Below are 19,966 nucleotides of genomic sequence, written 5' to 3' on the forward strand. Positions count from 1 at the left end.
AAAAGTTAAAGATTTGTTTTGTTTAACAACACCACTAGAGCACATTGATTAATTAATCATCCGCTATTGGAAGTTTGTTTTTGTTTACCGACACCACTAAAGCATATTGATTAATTAATAATCGGCTAATGGGTGTCAAATATTTGGTAATTCTGACACGTAGTCAACAGAGAAAACCCACTGTATTTATGCAGCAAGGGATCTTTTATAAACACTTTCCCACCGACAGGAAAACATATACCACGGCCTTTGACCAGATGTGGTGAACTGGTTGGATCGAAGAAAAACCCAATCAGTTGAATGGATCCACCGAGGTGGTTCGATCCTGCGACGCAAGCACCTCAAGCGAGCACTCAACCGACTGAGCTAATTTCCGCTCCTGCGACGGACCAGTGATGTTAAAACCTGTGCAACTTTGAACAGGACGTAGCCCAGTGGTAAAGCGCTTGCTTCATGCGCGGTCGGTTTGGGATCGATCCCCGTCGGTGGGCCTATTGGGCTATTTCTCGTTCCAGCCTGTGCACCACGACCGGTATATCAAAGACCGTGACATGTATTATCCTGTCTGAGGGATGGTGCATATAAAAGATCCGTTGCTACTAATGGAACAAATGTAGCGGGTTTCCTCTCTAAGACTGTATGTCAAAATTATCAAATGTTTGACATCCAATAGCCGATGATTAATGAATTAATGTGCTCTAGTGGTGTTGTTAACAAAAACAAACTTTAACTTTTTATCTATCGTCGATCAACGTCGATCTGCGTCCGTTACCGATTTTATGGAAACAAGCTTTAACTATTTGCCTTGAGTACGCCGTGTACAACTTTCAGACTGACCCAAAGATGAGGCAACTGCGATAATATGCATCTAGTATCAGACACAAGTGTTGAAGTGGCAAATCGAAATAAGGACACAGTGGGAATGTTTGTTTAACGAGAACCTTGGGCCTAAATCACGAAACTCTCATAACTTTCTCGATCTCGCAATGCAATGCAAAAAGACTTGCAAAGACGATGTGATGTTGTCTAAGAGAACCTAAAATAGCTGTGTGAATTGGGCCCCTTGCCTTTAAAATAATAATAATAATAATAAAATAAACAAAATAAACAAAAATCTACAAAACACAAGAAGAAGAATCCAGTCAAACACACCAGCTATGTGGTATCTCACGAGTTGTGTAGCAGTGTGCCTAGAGAGAGAGAGAGAGAGAGAGAGAGAGAGAGAGAGAGAGAGAGAGAGAGAGAGAGAGAGAGAGAGAGAGAGAGAGAGAGAGAGAGAGAGAGAGAGGGAGAGAGTGGGAGAGAGAGAGGGGGAGAGAGAGGAGGGAGGGAGGGAGAGAGAGAGAGGGGTGGAGGGAGAGAGAGACAGAGAGAGAGAGAGAGGGAGGGAGAGAGAGAGGGAGAGGGAGAGAGGGAGGGAGAGAGAGAGAGGGGGAGAGAGAGGGGAGGTTGAAGCTAGGAGGAGGGAGAGAAGGGAGGAGGGGGGAGAGAGAAGGGGGGGAGGGAGGGAGGGAAAGGAGAGAGAGAGAGAGAGAGGGAGAGAGAGAGAGAGAGAGAGAGAGAGAGAGAGAGAGAGAGAGAAGAGAGAGGGGGGGGGGGGAGCCGCTACCATCACATGGGTTACTCCTACCGAATAGTATCATCATGGACTCTCATAACTGCGCTTTTATTCAGACAGGAGAGCACCTGCCATGGCCTTTGATATACCACTAATGTGGAACGAATTGAAACGAGGAAGAATCCAATGCGTTCGTGACGACGGAGATCGATTCTACAACTTTCTGTTACTTCAGCTGAATGCTGAGCTAAAGTTACCCTCAAAGCATCAACGTCAACCACGTTCGGTAGTTATGCAGATGATGTATTAACTGTCGAACATGATGGGGTCTATTGTCTTAGGCTCAAATTGTAACAGTAAAGCTCGCTGCCACCATACTGTACAGTAGTCTTTATATAGAAGAGTTTGGGCAGTGTGCAAAGAGTAGTGTGTACATAGGGTATACGATGTGGTTCTATATGCTTTATTGAAGGAAATACTATATAGTTTGTAGACTCACCATGTTGACTTCTGAAATACTGTCAAAGCTTGCTACAATCACCTCGATGCCAATCTTCAGAGCTGATTCTGTAATATAAAAGTGAATTGTTGAATTGTAACATCACGTTTAGTAAATATCTCTACGTATTCAACAATTCAGACATAACACAGCCTCTCTGTCTCTCTCTACTTCCGATGTTTTATAGTGCTGTAGTATAGGGCCTAGTTATTTTATGCTAATGCAATAAGTTTTATACTGCTGTAGCAATAAGTGATTTATACTGCTAAAGTAATGTGCATATCACATATATTGAGAATAACTGGTTATTGTCTTAAAATATCGGTTTTATACTGCGAAGGTTAGAATAGAAAATGATGCTAGGTTCCACCGAGGTAAAGATGAAGAAGATATCTTAAGGCAGTAATTGGCTATTGTATATATATCCTGCAATTCTAAACAAAATAAATAAATAAAATGATCCGTTTCTTTTCACAATTTTACCGTTCTACAGAGTAGTAGGTCCACGTGTGTTGAATATCTTGTTGCCTATAACCTTGCCACGACTACACACCAAAACAAATTATATTAGATATGCGCATCAAAATTTTAAAGGCCCACCATTTAATTTTTGGATGTAAATTTCAAAATTGTCCGCTTAATTTTTTTTCTGTCCCGGGACAAGCCCCTGGCTATCCAGAGACAGGCCCAGGGACGGACATGCTCGAAACTCTAGTGGTATGTGAGCATTGTGACGGTACATGCTCTTAATTTCTTTTCGCCTGTGGCGATATTAATTGTTTTAGAGGCCGTGTGCAGTTCCAAATGCAATTATCCAGGTGGGCAATTTGTTACGTAATACCTTTGCGCGACGGTCGCCAAATACACACCCAGCAGGTGCGGAGGCCATGAGGCGATTAGTTACGTCATACCTCCGCGAGTGCGGTTTTTACAACCGTGATATGGCGACGATGGCGACAGCCAGTCTGACGATCAGAGAAAAATATACCGACTCTGGGAGAGGTGGAATATCAGATGATAGGTGAGATAACGCGTTGTACCCCCAGGCGATATTCGCTGTCTCTGAGAGTTTTGAATAAATAGCTAGGGTTTAGAGATATCGAGGAGAACCATAGGAAGGTATCCCGGGGGAACGTTGTCCGTCCGGACTTTGGTAAATATATTATTTCTGCTCTGTGTATAACCTTGATGTGATTGATGTGACTTTAAATATTTTAATACTGTATTATACCAATATTATTTAGACGGTGCTGCCGGTCATCTGACGCAGTATTCTGTAGGCTCACCGTTCTGATAGATATATATATAAAGCTTAGCCAGTCATCCTAGAGGACCTAGGTAAACTGTAGGTTATTGTCTTTATTGTGATAAGTACCAGTATTAATTCTGTATTACAAGGTTAATGAATGAGTAGTTAGGGTTAATTAAAAATTAACCCGTTAGAAATAGTGTTGTAATTCCTTTATTAATTAAGTTCCCCTGGAAGCGTTTCTCCATTATCGCACGTGTGTGTGTTAGCGTTTCTCAATTATCACACGTGTGGGTGTTGTGTCACGGTGAAGTGATTAGCATATTGTGTAAACTAGACACCTAGAGATTAACTAATTAAGTGATCAGTTCTGGGTTGTTATTATTGTTGTTATTAATTAACTACTGCGGCAATACATTTGTCAGCGTAGGTTAATACAGATTCCAAAGTGTATTGTGTTTTTGTTGTGTTTTCTAGTGAACTAAACGTGCTATAATAATATATACTTTATATAAGATCGTATCTCTGATCATACCTAGACGAGCCATACTAGGGTTTAACCGCCCGTTACAGAGAGATCTAATAGATATACAGTTAGGAGAGATATTTTGATAACCGTGTTTTATTCAGTTACGGGTATTATAGAATCCCCGTGACAGGAGTAGAAAATTGGGGCGATCGTCCCGGATCTGAAACGGGACATGCATATTTAAAAAAGTATTGTTTGTAAATGGGGGCTTTATAAATTAATTTTACAAATTAACTAGAAGTAGCAACGTTGTTCACTAGAAAATTAATTAATAATAAGTGCGTCATATCTAAACATGGATAAGAATTTGCTGGATAGGCCTACGCTCAGTGTAGTGGAGATTAAGCGAGCACGTAAGGCCGAATTAGTTGAAATCGCAAGTGAGCGGGAAATTGATTTAACATCAGCTAAAACCTTAGGTGATATAAAGACAATTATTATCCAGGAAGTTTTTGGTGATAGGTCTGTTATGGAAGACAGTGAGATTGTTCCAGAGATAGAGATAAATGAGTTAAGTGTGGAACAACAATTAGCTTTTAAAAAGCTTGAGTACGAAAGAGAGGAACGTGCATTAGATAGAGAGAGAGATAGAGAGAGAGGGATAGAGAGAGAGAGACAAAAAAAGAAGATAGAGATAGAGAAGAGAGAGGTAGAGATAGAGAAGATAGATAGAGGGATAGAGAAGAGAGAGAGAGAGAGAGAGAGAGAGAGAGAGAGAGAGAGAGAGAGAGAGAGAGAGAGAGAGAGAGAGAGAGAGAGAGAGAGAGAGAGAGAGAGAGAGAGAGAGAGAGAGAGACAGAGAGAGAGAGAGAGAGAGAGAGAGAGAGAGAGAGAGAGAGAGAGAGAGAGAGAGAGAGAGAGAGAGAGAGAGAGAGAGAGAGAAGAAGAGAGATAGGGATAGAGAATTCCAGTTAGCAAAATTAAAATTGGAACCTGAGTTAATGTTGAATACTGAACAAGTTAGACGTGAGGCAGGAAATGGTTTTAACATATCGAAGGCTTATAGATCAGTGCCTGTATTTGATGACCAGGAGGTAGGTATGTTCTTCCAACTTTTTGAACGGGCCGCTAAGCAGCTAAATTGGCCGCAGTCTAAGTGGACATTGTTAGCCGTGTCTAAGTTTAAGGGGAAGACTAGTGTAGCTTATAATTCAATGAGTGATGAGCGAGCAAGTCAGTACGACCTAGTTAAGGCTGCAGTGTTGAGGGCGTATGAATTACGACCTGAGGATTATCGTTTACGGTATAGCGAGTTGAGAAAAACGCAGGGTCAGTCTTATAGTGAGTTTGTGGCTAAGAAGGCAGGGATGTTTGATAAATGGGTGGTGTCTCATCAGGTAAAGTCATATACCGAGTTACGGGAGTTGTTGATCTTACAGGACATTAAAAATGGATTACCAGTTAGCTTACGTATTCATTTAGAGGATCGTGATGTCAAAAAGATAGAGGAGTCAGGCATAGTGGCAGATGACTACGTTTTAATACACAAGGCTCAGGCAGTACAGGGTAGCTCTATACAACAGGGTGATAAGAAGAAATTTCAGTCAGGTTTTTCCCGGGAAAGTAACTATCGGGGAGAGTCATCTAGTTGGTCAGCTAGTCAGGCAAGGAATGCACCTGGTGGGTAAAGTAAGGATAAGCCTGCATTATCAGCCAATGCACGAACTTTTCGTCCATATTGCAGTTACTGTAAAAAGGATAACCATCTTGTCGGGGACTGTTTTAAAAGGAAACGCGATAATGCGCACGTGGTCGGTTTAGTGAGGTCAGCTCCGTTAGCGAGAGAGTTAATTGTTAGTCCCATGGCAGAGAAAGTAAACCCGTATGTGTCCACTGGTATGGTTTGTGATGTGAAACAAGAATTGAGTCCTACGGCAATATCAATCTATAGAGATACCCGGTGTAGTCAGAGACTGATCACGCAAGAGTTTTTAGCTGGTATTGAGAATTCAGATACAGGACGTAGTTTGGCTTTAACCTCGGTTACTGGAGAAAATATGGTTGTCAGGTTACATAAGGTTTTCTTGTGTTCGAAGTTTGTGACGGGACCAGTCATTATGGGTGTTGTGAAGGACTTGCCTTTTGAAAACATAGGAGTTTTGTTGGGTAATGATTTGACTAGTCAATGTTGTCAGCCGCAATGTGACCAATTGTTAATTGAAGACAGCCATTTACCCATAGAAGAGTATGAGGTTGATGAGACTAGATATCCTGCGTGTGTAATGACTAGGGCTATGGCCAGTAGGTTAGCACGAGACCCAGAGGATATTTGTGATTTGTCTGATACGTGTGTGAGCTATGAAATTGGAGTGGATGAGGTTATCAGTAAAATGGTAGATAAGTCAACTGAGGAATTAAATGTGGTGGAACCTGTTGATCTCCCGCAGAGGGGAAATGAACCAGTTGTGTTTGATAGGGGGACTTACCTTGTAATAGACAAGAGTTAATCCTAGAGCAGGGTTTTTTATGCCATTCCGTTAACGGAGGAAGCTAAGGACAGGCCAAGACACTAAGCATCAGCCAGTATCCTGCACCGACTAACCGTCGTGAAGTTCGCCGGTTCCTTGGTATGGCCGGTTATTATCGTCGTTTCTGTGCTAAATTTGCGACGGTAGCGGCCCCCATCACATCGCTGCTAAAGAAGGAAACGAAGTTCCAGTGGTCAGATGAATGCGAGAAGTCATTTAACCGCCTCAAGCAGATGCTCTCCTCGTCTCCCGTGATGGCAGCACCAGACTACCGAATGCCGTTCAAGCTAGCTGTGGATGCCAGTGACGTGGGAGCTGGATCTGTGCTGTTCCAGGAAAACGAAAATGGACTGGACCATCCTGTAAGTTTCTTCTCCAAAAAGTTTGACAAACACCAGATGAACTATTCCACTATAGAGAAGGAAGCTTTGGCCATGGTACAAGCTCTGAAGCATTTTCAGATCTACGTGAAATCGGCAGTGCATCAAGTGGTGGTCTTTACTGATCATAATCCGCTTACCTTCATTCACAGAATGAAAGCCACCAACCAGAGAGTTTTGAGATGGAGTCTTCTTCTGCAAGAATACCCAATTACCACTGAACATATCAAGGGCACATCCAATGTAATCGCTGATGCCCTGTCCCGAAGTTGAACGTTATGATAATGTGTTGACATTCTTGATTTCTGTTTTGTTTTTATATATTTTATTTGTATACCAGGGACTCAGAGACTCAGTGTGATTACTGGTAGTCACCTTATTATTACATGTGTTATAAATGCCCGGATGCGTCGGTTAACGCACCCTTTTGTTTTAATGTAGTATATTTCCCTATTCCTAGAGTAGAGGAAATATCCCTTTTGAGGTGGGGGTGTGTGACGGTACATGCTCTTAATTTCTTTTCGCCTGTGGCGATATTAATTGTTTTAGACGCCGTGTGCAGTTCCAAATGCACTTAGCCAGATGGGCAATTTGTTACGTAATACCTTTGCGCGACGGTCGCCAAATACACACCCAGCCAGATGCGGAGGCTATGTGGCGTGTAGTTACGTAATACCTCTGCGAGTGCGGTTTTTACAACCGTGATTTGGCGACGGTGGCGACAGCCAGTCTGACGATCAAAGAAAAATATACCGACTCTGGAAGAGGTGGAATATCAGATGATGGGTGAGGTACCGCGTTGTACCCCCAGGCGATATTCGCTGTCTCTGAGAGTTTTGAATAAATAGCTAGGGTTTAGAGATATCGAGGAGAACCATAGGAAGGTATCCCGGGGGAACGTTGTCCGTCCGGACTTTGGTAAATATATTATTTCTGCTCTGTGTATAACCTTGATGTGATTGATGTGACTTTAAATATTTTAATACTGTATTATACCAATATTATTTAGACGGTGCTGCCGGTCATCTGACGCAGTATTCTGTAGGCTCACCTTTCTGATATATATATATATATATATATATATATATATATATATATAATAAAGCTTAGCCAGTCATCCTAGAGGACCTAGGTAAACTGTAGGTTATTGTCTTTATTGTGATAAGTACCAGTATTAATTCTGTATTACAAGGTTATTGAATGAGTAGTTAGGGTTAATTAAAAATTAACCAGTTAGGAATAGTGTTGTAATTCCTTTATTAATTAAGTTTCCCTGGAAGCGTTTCTCCATTATCGCACGGGTGTGTGTTAGCGTTTCTCAATTATCACACGTGTGGGTGTTGTGTCACGGTGAAGTGATTAGCATATTGTGTAAACTAGACACCTAGAGATTAACTAATTAAGTGATCAGTTCTGGGTTGTTATTATTGTTGTTATTAATTAACTACTGCGGCAGTACATTTGTCAGCGTAGGTTAATACAGATTCCAAAGTGTATTGTGTTTTTGTTGTGCTTTCTAGTGAACTAAACGTGCTATAATAATATATACTTTATATAAGATCGTATCTCTGATCATACCTAGACGAGCCATACTAGGGTTTAACCGCCCGTTACAGAGAGATCTAATAGATATACAGTTAGGAGAGATATTTTGATAACCGTGTTTTATTCAGTTACGGGTATTATAGAATCCCCGTGACAAGCATGTAAAAATTATTCGCACTCACACCAAAACAAAATGATCAGCAAAGGTATGTCAATATAGCATTGCTGATCATAACTAGAGTAGACGTACTTCCGTCCGCAAAAGCTATATTTTGGTCAGTGACTGAGAAGATATTTAAAGATTGGTTGTTTTAGCAGTAACCAGTTAAATGAAGCGAACTTCCTTTATTCTTGACACTTTGTTTTGGATTATGACTGTCCGGATCCGGAAGCTGAATATCCTGACTAATTAATAAATTTGCAAAGTAGCCGTTTCGTTTTGTCGCTCATCTGTCCGGAAAGTGGTGGTTTCCTGATAATCGGAGTCTGGATTAACGAGGTTCGACTGTAAATATATATATATATATATATATATATATATATATATATATATATATAGTGATTGCAGTGTTTATACTTCTGTTATGTAGTATATGTGTTTCGTTCTGAGTAAAAAAAAATTGTACTACTGTAAAGTAAATGTTTTCCACTGCTTAATAACAGTTTTATACTGTTGTATCAAGTGACTGTTTTATACTTCTATAGTAATAATACGTGTTCTTTACATCATTTGTAAGAAGTGTTTTAGTATTTATGTCCTACTAAGAGTCTATACACTATACACCGTATCACCGTGTCAAATGTATTCACTTGTAAATTTAATTTTTGAATGGAATTAAAACTTTATTTTTATTATCTGTTCTTGGTGAATTAAATCGATTGTCTTAACCGACACCACCGGAGGGTTTTTTTTACAGTCCCGACCAATCGATAAGCGATCAGTTTGAAAAGGCAAACGGACGGCACATAAAGCTGGAGTTAGTTTGTTCGTTTTCAAGGGACGAAATGTGATTTGTTTTCCTCACGAGCTCAAACCGATCGATAACGTTGTTAGCGACTTCACAATAGGAACACAGATGTAATCAGCTGATTGGAACCGAGCAGTGATGTAAACGTTGGCTCTTGATTGTTGCTGAAAAAACACACTGGTCGGGTCTGTGCCCTGGAGCCACGCTTCCAAGATGTGCGGCTTCCATACAGTGCGTATCATTTCATCTTCTTCCAGTTTCACGTCATTATTATCGTATGGCTAAAAGGAGGCTCATGTTTATGGGCAATATTCACATGGGTTTAGCAGCCTTACATTAGACATAGATAACCACACAAAAAATGTTGAACAGATGTTCGTCAATATTTTGAATCCAATTGATGGTGATACTGATAAAAAAAAATTAAAGGTGAATTGTGCTTCAGAAAATCAGTTTCTTAGTAATTATCGGAAATGCATCTGCAATTGTTAATCTAAAACAGCGTCACATGCAGTTTGGCCAAAAGGAGAAGCGAATCTGGGTTCTCATTTGTTTCATACTGATGCGTCACAAGCCTAAACAATGGTCGTGTCAGAGATTTGGCTTGGAATGGACGTGATTTGGAGCAATTGCGCAGAGTGGGTCATGTCGCATCCCCCCACCCCCCTCACCACCACCAATACCAAAGATAATGGCCCCAGGACCTATTTGGGTGGGGGTTGTTTGAGTTTCCTCCACCAAATAAACACCTGGCTAAGCCAGTGCATGGCTTTAGAAGCGACGGGTATCCTATGTGATGGTTGGTAGTACAGAAGAGATGTGTAATAATCAAGTTATTTCACGATGCCATCAATATTTGGTCACCGATTGTCTACAGTATTATCTTTGATATATCTTTCATGCTGATGGGTCCCAAGCCTAACCATTCGTCGTGTCAGAGATTTGGCTTGGGATGATGGACGTGCCTCAACCGTCATTGGATATGGGCACGTTAAAAAACACTTTAAGCAAGAATACTGATCAATGTTAAAATCATTGATTCTAGTTATCGAAGTGCGCATCTGTTCTGGTTCGCATAAAATGCATTTGGAGAAATTGCGCAGAGTGCGTCATGTCGCACCCCCCCCCCCCCCCCCCCCCCCCCCCCCCCCCCCTTCCCATTACCAAACATATTGGCCTGTCTTACAATCCTAACAGGGTATTTGATACAATGTGGACGGGTTCTCTTATCATCTACAATTTTATCGCAACTGTTATATGTCGTTCATTAAACAACGTGGAGCGGGACGTAGTACAGCGCTCGCTTGATGCGCGGTCGGTCTGGTATCGACCCACGTCGGCGGGCTCATTGGGCTATTTCTCGTTCCAGCCAGTGCACCACGACTGGTATATCAAAGGCCGAGGTATGTGCTACCCTGTCTGTGGGATGGTGCATATAAAATATCCCTTGCTGCTAATCGAAAAAGAGTAGGCCATGAAGTGGCGACAGCGGGTTTTCTCCCTCAATATATGTGTGTGGTCATTAACCATATGTCCGACGCCCGTCGTTAAAGAAAACATTTCCTTCTTTAAACAACGTATAATTTCATTCCTTAAACAGTTTAAAACATGCCATTTCGTAGTGATGCCCTGTATTCGCAGATATTTTGTCCTGTCCCAACCAATGCTCCACAACTGGCATATCAAAGGACGTGATGTGTCATGTCCTGTTCGTGAGAAAGTACATATAAAATATCCCTTGCTGCTAATGGAAAAAACCCATTGAGGATTATCTATCTATCAGTAAATCTTCCCATTAGCAGCAAATGATCTTTTACATGCAGTTTTCCAAATGTTTGACATTCAATTGCCGATGATTAGTTAATCAACGTGCTCCAGTGATGTTGTGAACGAAAACAAACTTTAATACATATTAGTATGTACATAGCCTAACTTAATGGCTCCTACCCACTCTTTTTTTTTTCAGGGGCAGTTATGGAGACGAATGACCTGTTTATCCAATCCACTTCATTAATAAAATAAACAAGTGTATAATGGTAACGTCAGTGCACACTAACCAACGTGAACATGTTGGTATCAAATAGTGCCAGGTCAATAGACACTGCTCAAAAAGTTCGCTTGTCTAGACTGCATCAAACAACACCATTTCCCTTCCCTTCCTTTCCATAACAAAAACCTATGATTAAGAATGTTCTTCTGACTGGCCAGTGGTCAGTTCTGTATAATAACCTGGCCAGACTCAACATGCTAGGTTTTCTTAGTCCGATGGGCATTGTTCAATAATTCGATCTTGTCTAGAAAACAAGCGTGGGACCGGGGTCAGTAATTGGACAATAATCAACAATCTGCACAAATCACTGACAGCTATCTCAGCATTACTGTTACTTTATTTACGTGCCTATATCCAAAAGAGATTCAGGCACGTCCATCCCACGTCCAGTCTCTGGCAATCTCAGTTATTACCAGTACACGTATATGCTAATACAGAGAAGCCCCTCGGAAAACTGGTTAAGGGGCGTTTCTCTGTACATGCACATAATGTATGCATATACTACCACACGTATACTACATGTACCTATAGGTACGTATATAATACTACACTCATGTTTGCTAGATATCATGTTTACAAAATGAGTGAACTTCTCGTCTTAGTATCTAACTGAACGAGCAGAGCTTCTAGATTATAGTAGCACCACTCCCATGGTTAGTGATATTCAATGTTGGGCTAGTAAATAACTACTATCATGATGCCCGACGGCTAGTGGGGAAAAAAAGTTGTCAAATGCTGCAATTAAGTCTACTTTGTAAATATGACTATCCTGCTCCACCTACCTAACCAAATCTAAGATGTTTTAATGTCTATATCCCTCTTTGGGTAACATACCTGTATCTGCTTACTTCTATTAGTAAAATTGTATTTATTAAAGTAGGGCTAGAGAATTTTTAATCATGGCTAGTAAATTTTTAAAATCACTGATCCCATGGCTAGTGGATTTTTATGAACATTTTAGAAACCCTGCTATGGGAAGTTCACGAGTTTCGTAAAAATGTTATCTAGCGAAAACGAGTTTGGTATTTTATTTAATACCTACCTTCAAATAATGTAAAATCTGACAATTATTTCCAACATAATTCAACGATTTTCGAAGCTATCTTAGCGCTACGATATAATAAGACTGTCGTAAGTTATGGCGTCACTACAAGGCACACCATGTAGTGATGTCATAGCCTATGATTCGTACCGTTTTGTGGGTCTATTTTTACGATATTGCATATCTATTTTTAATGTTATGGCGTCACTACAAGGCATACCATATAGTGATGTCATAGCCTACGATTTCTACCTTTTTGTGGGTCTATGTTTACGATATTGCATATCTATTTCTAATGTTTGGCATTCACTTTGATAGACAGGTCATTTTGTTTCCATTTCAGTGTTGGATTATTTTAGTAAATATTCATAGCAGCGTTTTGTAATGTCGCGACATATGGTTTGTCGGTGTTAGTGTTAGCACGAAATGTCACGAAATGGTGCGCAACCGGACACGGGGAACTAATCATGCGAAATCTGTATGGTCGTGTTCGTGCTGATCATAATGCTTGTCATAAAATGATATATGTCTCGACTGCTATATTTGCTAGCTCGGTCCCAAAGGACACGAAATCCACACAGTGAGCGCTCCAGAGGTAATTTGTCCATCTGCAGTCTGCTGGACCGATTTCCTGTAATTCCGTTTTGCCGCATCACTTAGCAGCGTAGGATCTGCGGGTGATCAATAGACTGGCGCCCGGTCGAGGAGACGCGATGTCTTCGTCTGTACCGACACCAGATTATCTTCTGTGCTAGCGTTACGTTTGTTTCCCCTCCTCAAAAATCATGGGGTCCGCAGAGTGCAGATCAATAGATTTGGGGTGGGTTTTTTTAGCATACGTAAGACTAATGGTCATCAAATATGCTTCAAACAAAATTAAAAAGTTAAAGTGTGTTTAAAGGGATATTCCTGAGTGCTCTTTTTAAGATGTTATCGACTAACAGAGACTTTTTAACGATTGTAATTACATAAAATATATTTTTCTGCATAAAATATTAGTGGCTGTATATTAAACGTGTTTAATAATTGTACTAGGGTTAAATATCATCTAATTTCCTAAAGTATAGTTTTTTTCGTACGTACGAAATTATTTGAAAACAAACTCCAGTTTAGGCTTCTTACAAATATTAAGACGACAAGAAACACATTGAATAAACAGACACTGATATTCTAAACACGAAAATATATTTAATATGTAATTTAATCGTAGAAATATTGTATTAGTCGGAAACATCTTACAATGCAGCAGACTCAGGAATGTCCCTTTAATAACAATTCTAGAGAATATTGATTTATTAATCATCGGCTATTGTATGTCAAACAGCTGCTAATTCTGACATGTAGTCTTAACAGAAACCTTTGAAATCCAATAGCTGATGATTAATTAATCAATGTGCTCTAGTGGTGTCGTTAAACAATACAAACTTCAAACTTCTTAACAGAAAACTGCTTCCTTTCTTTCATTAATGATATTTTCAAAGGATATTACACATACACTTTCCCACAGACAGGACAGCCCATACCACGGACTTTGATTTAGTAGTAGTATTGCACTGGTTGGGAAGGGGAACAGACAATAAGAGAATAGGCCTACGGGGGGGGGGGGGGGGCTCTTCCATACGTCTCAAGTATATCAAGCGAGCCCTCTTTCCACTAATCTAGATCCTGCCCCAAGAGCAAATGTGTTTTGGGTGTTTTTTTGTTTTTTTAAATCTGAATATCTATAGTGCTTACTGGACTTTTATATACACAGTTAGACCATTTCCACTGGTCTATCACAGTCAGTAAGTGAAAACCAGTTTGAACACATACACGAATAGCGTTTTGCGTTTACCATAGTATACCCTCCATCACTCTTACTTTGTCGTGTCAACATATCAGCTATTTACTTCCTTCACTCATAAAAACTTCTTTAATTCCAAACCATCTCCTAGCTGTCCTCCCTAAAAACATTTCGAGTTCAAAAATAGTTCAAAGCAATAATGATAGTTTTCTCCCGTCCACTTACAGGAAAAAGAAGGTCAGAAAGGGTCAAACTGTTGGACCACGATGAAATGAAGCAAAGTGCAAAGGTTGTGGTTGTATGAAAATCAATGTGAAGAGAGTACAGTGTTTAACACGGATTCGAAACGCGTGCTTTCACGCGAAAATGTACAAATTCCGTTAGTCCTGGTGCTGGAAATAAATAGGTTGACTTCCGTTTCCAGAGTGCTCTTCAACGTGTAAGCAATTATGGAAGAGTAAAGCACATAATTGTTTCATTAAACGTATCTGTTGAATAAATAGATTGTCAGAGGCGTTCGTTGCCGTGTCAAGTAATCTGCAACAAGTTCACACAGAATGGATGAATGGGTGGATGGATGGATGGATGGATGGATGAATGGATGGAAGGATGGATGGATGGATGATTGAATGAATGAATGAATGAATGGATGAATGGATGGATGGATGGATGGATGAATGAATGAATGAATGAATGAATGAATGAATGAATGAATGAATGGATGGATGGATGAAGGAACGAAGGAACCAACGGATGAATGAATGAATGAACGAACGAGTGAATGAATGAATTGTAATGACACCCAAGCACACAAATTGACACAATATTTTCATCAGTTTGAAGCACAAATTGCAGTTAGGACTTTAAAATTTAAAAAACTAAATAAAAAACACAAGAATAATGCAAGACAATCGTGAACAAGGTAACCTAACAGCGTTATGTTTATGAATAAAGAGAGACACTTGCTTTTTATGTATTTTTAAGGTCAAAGATAATTTTTCTACAAGATATAGAACATATACTGCTTTAAGATAAAGTGTATCTTTTCTATTGACATACAGATCTCTAGGGTCATTAATTTATTTAGCAAACAACAAACAACTGATAGGAAAAGTACGGACATTTCCCTAATATGCAGCATGTACAGTTTGATTACAGAACTTCATTTTGAAGTCTGGAACGAAAATTAATGTAAACTTTACCATATATGAAAAAAAAAAAAAAAAAAAAAAAAAAGATTAAATGCACTTTATCAATTATCATTGCCATAGATTGATTGCTTTAAAGTTATCTTTAAATTCAGTGTTTCGACTGTAATTGATTCAAACTGTTTGCATACGCTAACAGGCTAAAGTACATGCTAAACATGCAACTGGTGATTGCTGAACTCAAGTCATTGTCGAAGCCAGATGTTGTGCTTAAAGTAGACGTTAATAGTAGGCTTTAATAGAGTACCATACCCATACTTCACTCGACTCAAATGAGCAGAGAGGAATATTCGAAACTTCACATTGGTGCTCTTGTGGATCAAGTAAAGTATTAATAGCTAATGATCTTCGCAAGTGTGCCAGTTTATCTTTCTTAAATGTTGTTGCCCAAGAACCCGCCTCGGTGGTGTCGTGGTTAAGCCATCGGACATAAGGCTGGTAGGTACAGGGTTCGCAACCCTCCCACCCAGAGCGAGTTTTAACGACTCAATAGGTAGGTGTATGACCACTACACCCTCTTCTCTCTCACTAAGCACTAACCACTGACAACTAACCACTGTCCTGGACAGACAGGCCAGATAGCTGAGGTGTGTGCCCAGGATATAAGCACGAAAATAAGTTGAAATAAAAACAAATGTTTCCCAAGAGGTCTCACCTAGAAATCTGAAAAACTGACATTTTGATATAAATTCGGCTTTTGATTCACAATTGTTTTCGTGGATCAAACATTGGGCCAAGTTACTTGTATCAGAGAACTCGAGATCACAGGCAGAATTACTAGAATTTATTTCTAAAACTGCAGATGCACTGAATATGTCCACCGACCACTGTTCTCTCCAGATGGTATTGTCCTCCGGTCTGACATTTGTCAACGCTGTTGAAGGAGTCCAAAGATAAACTAGTTGACCACTCTTACAGATGAGATTACTTTGCTGGTATATTCAAGATCTGGTGTACTTACGGCTTTCCGACAAATTGATGATAACGGTTTCAACAAAGGCAACATGTCAAATCTGCTCGAAGTCTTCGCTCGTACATCATTCTGCATTACTCATTCCAAGGTCATCATCATCACGTGGTTATCATTAGCTATTTTTTTTCAGGTTCTCGCGATGGAGGAGAAAGTGAATTTAATTTTGTGAAGTTTGACCACAGACCACACACACATACACACACGAGTCGGCTAGATTAGCAAATAGCGGATACTTTGTTTACTTGATTCCGTGAACAAACAACAGGCAGATTACTCCTCGGCGGACACTATCGCGGCAAATTGCCAGTTCTCGTTGTAAAATAGTCTTAGTGTGGTCCACTTCGGTCAGAGTGACACCATCTGCAGCTGTAATCGCATAGGCGTCGGTAAATGCCGGTAACTGGAGGAAGGGGGGTGGGGGGGGGGGGGGGGGAGTATCTCTAACAGTGGTGGCCATAACCTTTTCAATGGTGTCCTTTTCACATAAATAGCTAAATAGCATATCACCGGGTCAAAGTTCACCTAACTTTGATTTCGGCATTAAAATAATGCCTCTTCTGCCATTGTTGAGATAGTTGCCATGACTTGTCACAATTCCGCATTAAAATAAAGTAACTTCTGCCATTGGCGAGATAGTTGCTATGACTCATCATAATTCCGCATTAAAATAAAGCCACGTCTGCCATTGGCGAGATAGTTGTCATGACTTGTCATAATTCCGCATTAAAATAAAGCCACGTCTACCATTGGCGAGATAGTTGTCATGACTTGTCATAATTCCGCATTAAAATAAAGCCACGTCTGCCATTGGCGATATAGTTGTCATGACTGGTCATAATTCCGCATTAAAATAAAGCCACCTCTGCCATTGGTGAGATAGTTGCCATGACGTCATAATTCGCATTAAAATAAAGCCACCTCTGCCATTGGTGAGATAGTTGCCATGACTTGTCATAATTCCGCATTAAAATAAAGCCACCTCTGCCATTGGTGAGATAGTTGCCATGACTTGTCATAATTCGGTATTAAAATAAAGCCACGTCTGCCATTGGTGAGATGGTTAACAGGACTTAATAAAATGTTGCTTCATCTGGTCAATGCAATACAAAAATCAAGGTAAATATAGAGTTGAGATTCTTCAGAGTAAGCATCCCTAGATATTGTGGACGCAGCGATAGTCCTGAAGAGCTTCTATCGTGGCCGTTTCCAGAACGCTGACATTTCTTCTTTTGGCTTCTTGCTGTGGAACACCAATGACTGGATAGTCTAGATCAGGACTCAGTACGAGATGCGATATGTCGCTGTAGTGACCTTACACTCTCCACTGAGTCCTTAAAACTAGCTGGGGCGGGACGTAGTCCATTGGTAAAGCGTTTGCTTGATGAGCAGTCGGTTTGGGATCGATCCCCGTCGGTGGACCCGTTGGGCTCTTTTTCGTTCCAGCCAGTGCACCACGACTGATATATCAAAGGCAGTGGTATGTGCTATCATGTCTGTAGGATGGTTCATATAAAATATCCTTGTTTGACATCCAATAGCCGATGATTAATAAATCAATGTGCTCTAGTGATGTCGTTAAGCAAAAAAACTACAAAAAAAAACACACTTTAAAATTAGCTTTAAATCAAAGCCAACAATTGGGTTCCAAATTATGTAACGGTGCTTTTCCGGTAAGCGAACACAAACGCCAACGCGATTGTCATTGCGAACGAATGGCTTCTATTGGTATCCAATAGATCGTTTTCACCAAGCGAAAGCTAACGTAAAGTTCAAAAGGTTCGCAAAAGCGAACGTGAACCACTGGAAATTTCCTCTTTTAATCTTCTCTTCTTGATCTTACTAGCAAAGTCCTAAGAAAAAACCCATTTTATAATGAGTCTTCTGATGTTAAAGCTCATGCCACTTCGCTGTCGGTGGGAAATGTCGTTCGCTGTTCATGTCCGCTTGGTGGTAAAGCCTCCTATCTGACTTAAAGCAGATCGATTAACTACTATTGTACTAAGCCACCAAAACAGGTCTTTATGCATTCACGATGGAATACAAAAACAGTAATATTTCACGTGCACCCGATAGTATGTACTTTATTTAACAAAAGTTTGTATTGTTTAACACCACTAGTGCACACTGACATATCGGCTATTGCATGTCAAACATTTGACAATTTAATTGTGGTGTATTGGCTGAAACGAGAAATGACCCAATAGACCCACCGACGGGGATCGATCCCAAACAGACTGCCCTTCAGGCGAGAGTTTTATCTTTAGGCTATGTCCCGCTATTTGTATATAACTGTATGCTAACACGGTTTAATGCCAATCAACTACTACTACAACTACTGCTAATAATTATCCACCTGTTGATGGCAATGTGTATTGATCATTTATCATATTTTTACACCCAGTAGTCGATGTATTTTTCGTGCTGGGGTGTGGTTGCACATCCATTCTATTATTTCTATCTATCTATCTATCTATCTATCTATCTATTAATCTATCTCTATCTATCTATCTCACTATATACTGACACACAATGAAAACGCAAAACAGATATTTTTCAATATTTTGTTGTGATTAATGAAAAATATATTTATTGGACTTAAAATAACAATTTATGAGAGGAAGATGGTGGATGATTACCATTCTGGAGAGCAAACTGTAGTCTCGCAGCACGATGTCGTGGTGTCATGATGTTACCGTTGTACGGCGTCTGCATCCGAGTCCAGCCGTTCTGAGTCGACGGATGACCGTCATCGGATGGATAGGCCTTCCATGACGTCCTATCGTGTTGCTTGCTGTCATCGTCTTAATTCTTAACCGGTCACGGAGGTGGTGTCGTCGAATCTGCCGATCTTGGCGTGGGGTCGTAACAGGACGTTGACAGGTCGAGGTCGATCACGGACACTCCCAGTCTGTTGATGACGTTCAGCAAGTCGTCCAATAGTTGATAGATGGACTCTGAAGGTCCTAGCAACTTGGTTTTGCGAAGTCCCCATTTGAACCATGCCCAACACTCGCTCCCTTTGTTCTTATCTGAGTCGTGGCATTCTTAATGTGACGAGGAATATGACACCGTTACGTGACTTTTATGTGTCCACATACTGGCATTTCATGTGCATTGCATGCAGCATGATTGTGCATGTAGTGAACGCATTTCATACCATTTTGTCTGCTATTGTATGTGTAACGAGAACAAAACCAGGATTAAAACCCAGACAAAAGTACCAATCAATGGCTTCCTCTCATAAATTGTTATTTTAAATCCAATAAATATATTTTTCATTAATCACAACAAAATATTGAAAAATATCTGTTTTGCGTTTTCATTGTGTGTCAGTATATATTATTAACTATCTATCTAGCTATCTAGCTATCTACATATCCATCTAGCTATCCATCTAGCTAGCTATCTATCTATCTTGTGTATTGGAAAAGCTGGTATTAATGTTTAGTGAGAAAACGCTAGGGTTAGTTATACAGCCGATAGCGTGTTAGATACAGCACAGCGTGGAATCGATACTTTTGATAATTGAAAATGATTCCTTGGCCCTCAATGCTGTTAAACTGCTACAGGAAAAATGGCATTTATTTACCGAGATTTGTCACAGATGTCAGCTTTGCATTCAGTGCGCCAAAAAAAGGAGAGAATCTGTTTACGAATATAGTATTCTATTTTGAATATGGGTCATTATAAATTATCATTCTATTACAATGTTTA

At 40.1% G+C, this 19,966-nt stretch overlaps 1 protein-coding gene across 1 annotated transcript in view; it reads right to left on the minus strand.

Moving 5' to 3' along the window:
- Positions 1 to 19,966, minus strand: part of LOC121375773 (gamma-aminobutyric acid receptor subunit beta-like) — a 93,941-nt gene that overhangs the window by 58,505 nt on the left and 15,470 nt on the right. The window contains exon 3 of the mRNA XM_041503400.1: positions 2,058 to 2,125. Coding sequence (XP_041359334.1) covers positions 2,058 to 2,125 — 68 coding nt within the window. The remainder of the gene's footprint in view (positions 1 to 2,057; positions 2,126 to 19,966) is intronic.

Source organism: Gigantopelta aegis, chromosome 6 (assembly GCF_016097555.1).
Source record: "Gigantopelta aegis isolate Gae_Host chromosome 6, Gae_host_genome, whole genome shotgun sequence".
Lineage (NCBI taxonomy): Eukaryota > Metazoa > Mollusca > Gastropoda > Neomphalida > Peltospiridae > Gigantopelta > Gigantopelta aegis.